Genomic DNA, 10,383 nt, shown 5'->3' with positions numbered 1-10,383 from the left:
GTATTCAACGACATTTCTGTGGTGAAAACAATAGTGTTAGTCAGAGGTGTGTGTGTGTGTGTGTGTGTGTGTGTGTGTGTGTGTGTGTGTGTGTGTGTGTGTGTGTGTGTGTGTGTGTGTGTGTGTGTGTGTCATATTGAACTGTCAAATGAAACAAAACAATCTTTACTTGAATGTAACCTTTATTTTGGTTGAATAGAGATTTATATTTATTTAGGGTATATTGATGTGGTAGATTTGCTGAGCATGAATGGCCTGCTCCATGCTTACACAATGCTTCACATACCAGAATGTTTTCTGTTTACCTCACTGGGGCATTTGCTGTCAGTTTATTGTTAAAGAGCATAAGTTGATTTTATTGCCCAATCTGTAAAACTGAGTTTTTCCATAAAGAATCATAAAAAAGCACCACTTGTGTGCTTACCAAAAACAACTTTCTTGTTAATCAGTCATACAGTTTGAAGAAAAGCATTGAAAATGCTCTCTGTTTTCTTTGTTAATGTACCTTAGCGTAAATGTGCTTATAGTGATATTTTGTGTTTTGTTTTCACATACATTTTTATTAGACAGTTTTGTAACTTTGATTCAAACCATCCAATAAGTGGTCCATTTTCTCTTTTGATCAAAAACATTTGACTCCTAATCTTCTGACTATTACAAAACTTGTTCTGGAACATGAATGATAAATCGTTAAAGTATAATATCTTTAAATTATATATATGTGTATATACATATATATTCAACTCCTTAGCCCAATACTTAGCTCTTGTCATCTGCACCTGTTTATTTTATGTCTGTGCATCCACATTTTCTAGACAGAGATTGTGAGAGAGTGAAAGAGACAGACATGTATCAGTTCCATGTGTCTTTACAAGGCTAGAAAATGTCTCTGTTTGGTCTGTCATTGCCTAGGCACCACATTCCTTTCTGGACCATTTTGTATGTTTTCGCCCATTAACTGCAAATTGAATTTTGCACAATTAACATTATTGGTGACCATCTTCTGCATTGCAGAAATCTGTCACATGCTGTCGTATACACAAAGTACTTTCTTCTAAACCAAGACTGAGCAACACAACATTTTATTTGTAAAGATCCAGAGTTACAACTGATGTCTAGTGGTTCATTAAATCAATTGCTGTCTTCACTTAAGAAAAGATCCTGACCTTTCCCCATGGCTTAATGATAACTGGTGGGATGTCTTTGATTATTACAGGAAATCCGGTCCAACATACAGGGTTATTTAAGGAAGGTTTACCATAAAGGCATTTCAACAATGTTTTAACTAGACTAGATTGTCTTAAAGTAATTCTAATCTGTGCGGAAATTCCTGTTAAGTACTTTAAGTAATGTTATCGGGTATTTGCTGTTCCATGAGGTCGCTGTCAGAACTTTTAGAGGTTGTGAGCGAGATTAAGAGCTGTACAAACATAACATTTATTACATGAGAAAGTGAATTCATGGTCATGTTGTGCTTTACTGTTTGTGTATCAGAAAAACTTGCAGTAACTCACTTAACAAGCTCATGAACACGTGTATACATGTCATACTGCTGCAGCTTTAAATGTGTCATTTTTTGTTAAAGGGCATCTTTGGTAGCAATGCTCAATAATACTGAGCTGCGAGGCCTCTCCTGTTAAACACATGCGAAACACTTCATTGATTTAAAAAAAGGCAGACACAATTGGTTTCCTCCACTACAGTTGTACTAACTGTAGAAATAATCTATATATAGAAATGACTCAGGTTCAGTGTTTAATAATTAAAGTTAAGAGAAAAAACATGTACTGGTTACTGTATATCAACCTCTGGTTCAGACGATTTTTGCTCTGGTGTTTTTACAATCTAATGTTTTTATTTTTATTTTGAATGACTTTCCCTAAAACTTTTGCTGGCCTGTGACCCTATGATTTACTTTATAGTGCCTTCACATGTCCCTTAAATGACTCCTAAAGTCATATTTGTATTTCTAAAAGTAGTGGCATGGCTATCAGTTCCCACTGCCCAAACACCATGCAACACCGGATCTGAGTGCAGTCAGTGGTGGTCCTACAACTTCTTCTCAGTGTGCATCACTCCAGCTGAGTTAGGTATGCTGACTGAGCAACTACGCTGAGTGCATATCCAAGTCAGGGCAGTGTACAGCCATCTTCCCACCTTAAGTCATCAGGATACATTTTATATGAACAGTGTCATGATTTGCATAGTATACTGCATACACCCAAGATGCTATTACCCCAAGCACGGTGTTTACTTTTTAAGTACCGGACTTTGAGACAATCCCTTTAAGCAAACACATCATGATCTGTTGACTTACCATGTGTAAATGGATTAAAGGTTATTGTGTGCTCAGGCACGTCTCATGGAACATTATGTCCACTTCTTTCAACATTTAAATGATGATGTTGCCTGATAATCTGGGCTGTTTTCCAACAAAGCTCCTCATCTTTCATATCTTGACATCTTAACAACATCTTTACTTTACATGAGTGAAGGACTAAAGCATTCCTTTGTGTGCAACTCAAACCATTTTTCTTAGATTCATTTAAACTGCAGGTCTATTTTTTACCTCAACCCGGAGGTGAACTTTGAGGAATATAGTGTCACCATGGGACCATGTTTATTGAAGATGTTATCTTACCTTGGTTTAAGGCCTACTGCTTTGGATCATCAGTTGTTGCTGAACTAACCACTCTTAGAGGATGGCAGAAAAAACTAAATTTGTACAAGCTGGTGCACTTCATTTTGCATTCATTTAGTTCAATTTCACATATCAGGATCCTCATTCAGCTTCATTAAAGTGCAAATTGTTGTCCTGGTCTCTGGAGGTTTTGCCATTAATGTTTGGCATCCCAGGAAATGTATAAACAATAGAGCTGATGGCTTGTCCATGCCAAACAAAAATAAGCGTAGTTGTTTTCCTGCCGTAAGTTTGATGAGAAGATTACCTCTTGTGCCTGTACGGTAAATAAGAAGCCAGTTCCAAAGCAGGTTAGTTTAGTATAACAACTTGAAACAGGGGCTGATTAACAGAGTCTTCCACGTATGATAAGCATGTCTTACATTTCCTTTAACCCTCCATCTATGAATTTTGTATATATTGAATCTCTTTACTGACTAGCTTATCTGTTTTGCTAAAAGTCACAACCACGGTTAACTAATACAGATTTAGAGATGATCTATTCTCTGAAAACTAGGCAGGCAGCACTGTTTCTTTTATGGAACCTGAATCCCTTGGCAAAAGGATAACTTTATGTTTTCAATCATTTAAGTACATTAAATGTTCTGAGTATTATTACAAATCTTTCAATTGACATCTACCTGTCTGTATTGAACAGTTTGGTGTGTTGTAATGCCAGTTTAGTGAATGACAGCTGTTTAAACAGACTGTGGGAATGTATTTGTGCCAGCAGCCAAACACAGCCAACAACGAGGCGACATGTTTAGTATCTCTGTCTATTTGATGGTACATTTCGTTGGTAGCACATGTTATGACATGTACAGGTGTATCACAGAGAGCTTATCATCTCTTATAACCGCTGCCTGGCAGGTTTATTCTGTGGGAGTCGTTCAGGTCTTGGTGTTAGGGTGTTGGGGTGTGATTATGTCCCTGGCATGTGTGTACATGACTGGTTTTGTTTGTTGATTCATAGTTTTCGTGTACAAGGCTTCAAGAAATAACATGAATTTAGTTTTAAAATTCACATATGTGGCTGAAGCGCTTAACCGGCCACAGTTACAGCGCAGTCTTTGTGCTCTTTGACCAGACAAATTACAGAGTGGAGAAATGAGAAAAGCTGCTGGTTTGGAGGGCTTTCACTGCTGGAAAATTCCCCTTTTTTTAAAAATTAATTACTTTCCTCAAGTATCTCGAATATATCTGTTAACAATGTGAAGCATTCTGACAACTCACATTTTGTTTCTTCAGATGAATATCTACAACTAAAACGAGTGAAGTACATGTCCTGCAATCTGTTGCTTTGGAGACCTCAGCTAGGGCCCCAAATGTAGTGTTATTATAACATATTTGCCTGAAAGAGACAACAATACTGCACTTGGATCCTAAGTGGATTCAAATAGCTGAGTGTGAACTTTTCACAGTTCCCACAAAGCTAAACTTTAAACCACCATCAGTGGGGCGAGTGGTTCGTTTAATATATCCTCAGTGTATTGATAACATTTTATTTTGAATGCAACACTCTACTCAGTCCCACTCTCTGACTTCTGAACCAATTATAGTAACAGAAATGTGCTCTCGTCTTCTCTCCACAGGTTGATGAACACAGAAAACACCTTGTTACAAACCAGGGAGGAAGAGGGCGGCACGTATGAGCGAGCGCTGGTGGGCTCTGAGTTCATTGACTGGCTGCTGCAGGAGGGCGAGATGGCGGCCAGGGAGGAGGCGGAGCAGCTGGGGCGCAGGCTCCTGGAACATGGCATCATCCAGCACGGTGAGGAAGACGCTCAACTGTTGTTTTTTATTTGAAAAAACCTACAGTATCAGGCAACACCTGCATCACTCAATGAATCCTTTGGTTCCAAACACTTTATTTAGTATGATAAATAAAAATGCAACAGAATGTACTCTGGTCTAAAGTCTGATACCTTTGACACTTTTATCAAAAGTCAAAGTTAGTACAATTGAATGCTAAATGATGTGAAATGCTAACATTGTTTTTATCAATATTGTTACTTATGAAAATGTCTATCTTTGATATTGAATTTGAAATGAAATCTGTAATACTTGATTCTACTTTTTTTTTATGCGATATAATAATTTTTTGAATCAGTCTTTGGGTACACAGCAGCACTAATGTTTGGTCGCAAAATATAAACAAATATAAGAATAACAAAAGTCCCATCTGCCTAAAAACTAAATATATTATGAGAACAAATTCACATTTCAGCCAAAATTAAACATTTCAATGCTAGTACAAATAAGGTTATAAATAATTGTGATCAAATGTAGGAAATATAATCTCAAGCGCATTTTATTACTTGCTTCTTCTGCTTCAGCTGGGCGGCAGACGCTATAGACAGATTGATTATCTGTGCTTGACACTTGGTGAAAGTTATTCCCCTGCTTTAATCACATGATCCTTTCAAAGAGCTCAGCTAGTACATAATATCAACTGACCCTACTGGCCTGACTATTTGCTCCTTTGCAATCATGCAATCCGATAACTGTTGTAGACCTACAGTGTGATTACATTCCCTATTTGCACACCTAAAGACACCATTTTGATTATGAAAAGTCAATGTTTTCAACACAGAGAACACTTAGCTGGCCACTTTAGCATCAAAGATATGCCTAGATAGATTACAGTGGCACCCTTTATAAAAAAAATACATTTTAGAAATACTTCTAGCCCTGCAACCTGAAACTATTTTAAAATAGCTCTCGTTCTCGTCCACCCCTAAAACTTGTTAAAGTTCATGTTGGGCTCCCAGTCGTTCTGAACTGACCCTCATAATGTCTCACGCCGGCTGGGTTGTATTTCACTCGTCTTGATTCTCTGTGTCTCATTTTCCTGACCTGACTTGACATGGCTCAGTTCAAGAGGTACTGAATGTTACAGAGAAATAAACACCAGCAAAATGTGACCTGAATGTCACAGGTATCACAAGGTCAACAAGTTCTACTATCATGTTATCTGTATGTGTGTGTGTGTGTATATATATATATGTATATATATATGCACTTGAAATATGTGATCGGTTAGGCTTAGAGTCTTAGTTGTGTAAGAAAAAGTACTTTGTACCACTAAATGAAAATACTCCTTCATTCAAAAACAGTATTTAGTGTACTGAGGCTGGTTGAAGTGGAACTCATTTTATCAACTGTATATACAGTTATGTTTTAACATGTCCTATAATCTCATACTTAATCATATTTTATAATCAGACTATACGTTTCCTTCTCTTTTTATGTCCTTTACCACTTCCTTGGTTGGTCGTCATTCTCTCCTCTTACAGTCAGACAACTACAGTTTTATATTTACAACATTTTTAAACATTGAACGTGAATCCTGAATGAGTTTCCGTCGGGTTACCGCATGACAGGAAATCTGATTTGACGCTGATGTCTGTAGTTTATACCAGGTCTGATTTAATTAGTGTGTATTACTGCAGAGGAGGCAGATGTCCTCACTGCTAGAGGGTTTAGTTTTTTCCATTTGAACTCAAACCGTTATGTAGATTTCACCATTCTTATTCTGAAATCTACCATGCAGCATTTTAAAGAATAAATACAGGATAAAATAAATCATATTACAAACAACTTATTAAACGTATTAAAAACAAGAGAGCCTTAAACACAGCATGCAGAACAAATGTAATGTGGATGAGAGACTGTTTGTCCATAAGGAATAATAAATCATGAAAATAGCGCTCCCACTTCACTTAGTTTATGTAATACAGACCTCATAGTGTCATCCTCCCTGTGGAAAACAAATGCTCCACTGCTGCGTGATATGCAGACTTTGCACTGTTCATATCATCCCAAACCCTTTAGTTACATTAGGGAGAGTGATTTAAAGTAATAAAGTGTTATTGATCATTTGTTTACAGGCCTTCAGCTCCCATTAGTAACACATTATAAACATGTTGGTGTAGGATAACTGTGTTATCTGCGTTACTGTGCAGAGGTCATGCTACCACATTCAGACGTATATTATGAAGAAGGAAAGTCTGGATGGTTCCGCATTGTGCTCATTGTTTACCATGGGACAATATGGTCACTGTTTTTTTTACACTATACTATGTATACTATGTTTTTCTTTTGTTGCATACGATGAAAGGAATTTGTTAGCCTTGCAAAGGACACGTGAACTAACCACATGCCCAATGAATCAAACGATAACTAAATAGCTACACAGCAGAAATACAATAGAACCCCATGTTGCATGCGGAGAATTTGGGTTCATACCCAAATCCAAAGGTCAGGTCTAACAGGCTATATCATTATTTATTTTTAAGGAAACCAAACTGTTAAATGCAACGCAATAATCCAACTGACCATTTAACTACCTAGGTTTCCCGTTGAGTCAGTGTTCCAATGTCTTAAATATAGCTGCTGTGCGAGTAGGTTAAAGGTGTTAGGCATACAGTAACTGATGTTGAAATGTGTAATTGCAATACATATTCAATTTTGTTGGAATAGAATATCTGCTGCTATGGTGGACAGGCTCAGATTAATGAGCACTATATTACCCAAGTGGTTTTATTTGGGTGGGGGGGTGATATGAATGGGCCTGATGACTCATCATGATATGACGTTACAGCGTAGCCTTTGATGAAAATAAGTCAGTCTGCGGCAGTGAGCAGGCTTAAGGAATACAGGCTTACTTATTGAACACAGAATATTAGGCTTCAATTTCTGAGCAGGTTACAGATGTATGTTGCTAGGTGCTTCATCGTCATCCCTTTATTTTTAATAAATAATATATTTTTAATAGTTTTGAACTCCTTTCCAAAATCATGAACAAACAAAGCTATAAATAGTTAGATAAAATGTGGGGTATTCATTTGAAAAAACAAAGATTAAGCAACTCTTGAGTCAAGACTATTCATATGTGCTTCATCCTGTAAGACTTAACCTTTTCTCTTCAGTGTTCACCAAACTTTATTTTTTGTAATATATATTGAATAACTTCACTCAAATAAATCCTGGGCTTGCACATTAACATTCAATTGACAGTTTCATGTGATTTTGTCAGGTCCATATTGATTTATTTTAAAGTGTACTCTGCCTCCAGCTGAGGTAAATGAGGTTGAAGCTCTCTGAGGTCATTTCATGTTTGTTCATCAGCTCAGGTGATCTCAGGCCAGCGTACAGTTTGTTAAGTGCTGCTCTGTCAAGTTTACATTTTCAGGTTCGATTACACTCAGTTCATTTGAGGAGCCAAGTTGACATGTGGGGGAAAAAAGGGCCCTTTAGTAAAAATAATCGGACTTGGGTGCAAGAAGCCAGAGTCTGACTCTAAACAGTATAGAAAGACATTTATCTGACAATGGTTCATGTTATAGTTTTAGAAATGTCATAATCAATTTCCTCATCCTTTTGATCTCTACCTTCTTCATAACTTTAACCTAAAGATGCCCGTGTTTTTATTCCTCTTTACTTATGTTTAACAAATCATATTTATTCTTCTTTTAGTCACCAACAAACACCACTTTGCCAATGGACCCCTGCTCTTCCAGTTCAGGATGAATTTCCGTAGACGACGGCGGTTGATCGAACTTCTTCACGAGCGCAGCCGCTGCATCCCTGAGAGTCACGACAGCCCCTTCTGTCTCCGCAAACAGAACTCAGATGGAGGCAACACCAGCTTCCTCTCAGGTACTCACTGCTCTATGTTCATATCTCACATTATTTAACACAGTATGCCAGCTATTGGTAGTGGTCCGTGTGTGGTGGCCTTCAATCAAAGCCTGACATTTTGGAAAATGGATTTGTTTCTTTATTGCCATTATAGATTTGAAGTATTTTGTGAATAAAACACGATTGTATTGTCTTGTATTGATATACACACACAAAATGACCATTGTTCTGGTTCCATCTGCCATATGAAGATAATATTGTGTTGGTAATAGTAAATAGCAGAGGTGTGGACTCGAGTCACCAATTTGATGACTTTGGACTCGACTTGACAAAATCACAAAACACTTGCGACTCGAGTTGAACACCAATGACTCGGGACTTGACTTGGACTTTCGTTCTGATTTGAGGTGACTTGATCATTTAATTCAGGGGTCTCCAACACGCCGATCGCGAGATGCCGCTAGAAGAGCAGACTCCCGTCGGGGAGAGCAGAATCTCCAGCCGCTTCTACTCTTGCTGAGAATCCTTGCAGGCAGGGGCGGGTCTTTATTAAGCTTGGCCACCATGCGGCCAATCATATGCGAGGACGCACTAGGATCATACCATTATGTGAAAGAAGGGTGGTGGGCAGACGATCCAAAGACAGCAGGTGTAGTGGTACAGGCCAGCTACACAGAGCGACAGGGAGACGGATTTAAATGCAAGCGCGTCGGAAAAAAATCAAGAAATTTGCAAAAATCGAAAAAAGAAGCAGCATTTGGCTGCATTTCAATGATATTGGAGAAAGCAAAGCTGAGTGCATGATTTGTAAAATTAAAATAACCTTCAGAGCAGGGTTTTTTTTTTTGTAACCACTCAGGATTTATTGTCAGAGGTGGGAGATGTTCAGATCTTGTACTTGAGTAAAAGTACCAGAGTGTAGGAATACTCGGTTACAATAAAAAGTCTTGCATTCAAAATGTAAAAGTAGAAAAGTATTAGCATCAAAATATAATTAAAGTACCACCTGCAGAGGGATGTAGATTCAGGTGTTCTTTTCCCCATAGAGACCGCACCGCTGCAAATTATCCCTTGCATAAAGATAGATTGTGGGTCCCTTATTGTGAAGTCAACTTGGAGAATCCACAGGACAGCAAAGGGTTAAAAAGTTGGGCTGATTGACAGAGTGGCAGCTGTCTGTAATCATTCCCTAATTGCTAATCAGCGTCGCTGCACCTTTAAAAGCACCGCACCTGAAAGGAGAGCGGTAATCAAAGCTGGAGAGGGACAAACTAAAGAGCGTGCGTCCAGCAGCAGCAACGAACCAGCAGAAGAAACGTCAAAGAAGCAGCACTGGTGCAGCCATAAAAAGCTGGAGAGGCAGCCGGTGAGAGACGAACTGTGTGTTTATAGAAGAGTTTACAACTTGCCGTACGTGGCGCACGTTAGAATGTATAGAATGTACGTTCTAGTTCAGTGTCATTTGTTTGTTTGATGTCCTCAAACTAAAGCAGCATGATTGTTAAGTTAAAAACGAATGTGATTTGTTTATTGAGAGATGTAGATAAAAACGGTTTGAATGCTGCTAAAAATTCAGTCTATTATATTTGCATTTTTAATGAGACTGCATAAGTTAAAAACTGTTTAAAAGCATAATTCATAAAAATACACTAAGAAAGGAAAAACAATATTCACAAGTGGTAAAAAATATATGTAAAGCATGTATTTTTGCATTTATTATTTAATGTGCATTGTATTTACAGTAATTATTTTTATTTTTCATTTAAGGTTTTTTCACCTTACAACCTTGCTACATATGCTGTACTGCAAAAAATAAAGTAAAGAAGAACTCAAAAGAAAACAAAGTTGTGGTCATTGTATGAGTGAAACCCAGTGAAAACCTCCTATGGACTGTACCATCCCTTTCAAGCTGGGAAACTGCAAAATACCCAAGGGCTTGACACTTATAACATGTTGTACACAGTGGAAATAAACATTCTGGTCACCTCAACATCAGGGATCTTATACATTAAACTCCTTCTGAATCAAACCGTCACAGTAGCCTTACCTTACTGATCCCT

The 10,383-nt window shown here is 37.8% G+C and overlaps 1 protein-coding gene across 1 annotated transcript in view; it reads left to right on the top strand.

The window, feature by feature from the left end:
• deptor (DEP domain containing MTOR-interacting protein) overlaps window positions 1-8,379 on the top strand; it is a 16,472-nt gene extending 8,093 nt beyond the window's left edge. The window contains exons 5-6 of the mRNA XM_010780414.1: window positions 4,273-4,451; window positions 8,159-8,379. Of these exons, the coding sequence (XP_010778716.1) occupies window positions 4,273-4,451; window positions 8,159-8,379 (400 nt within the window). The remainder of the gene's footprint in view (window positions 1-4,272; window positions 4,452-8,158) is intronic.
• The last annotated feature ends 2,004 nt before the right edge of the window (window positions 8,380-10,383 follow it).

Source organism: Notothenia coriiceps, unplaced genomic scaffold (genome assembly GCF_000735185.1).
Source record: "Notothenia coriiceps isolate Sejong01 unplaced genomic scaffold, NC01 NC01_scaffold00021748, whole genome shotgun sequence".
NCBI classification, from domain to species: Eukaryota; Metazoa; Chordata; class Actinopteri; order Perciformes; family Nototheniidae; genus Notothenia; species Notothenia coriiceps.
This window is presented reverse-complemented; position numbering and strand designations above follow the sequence as displayed.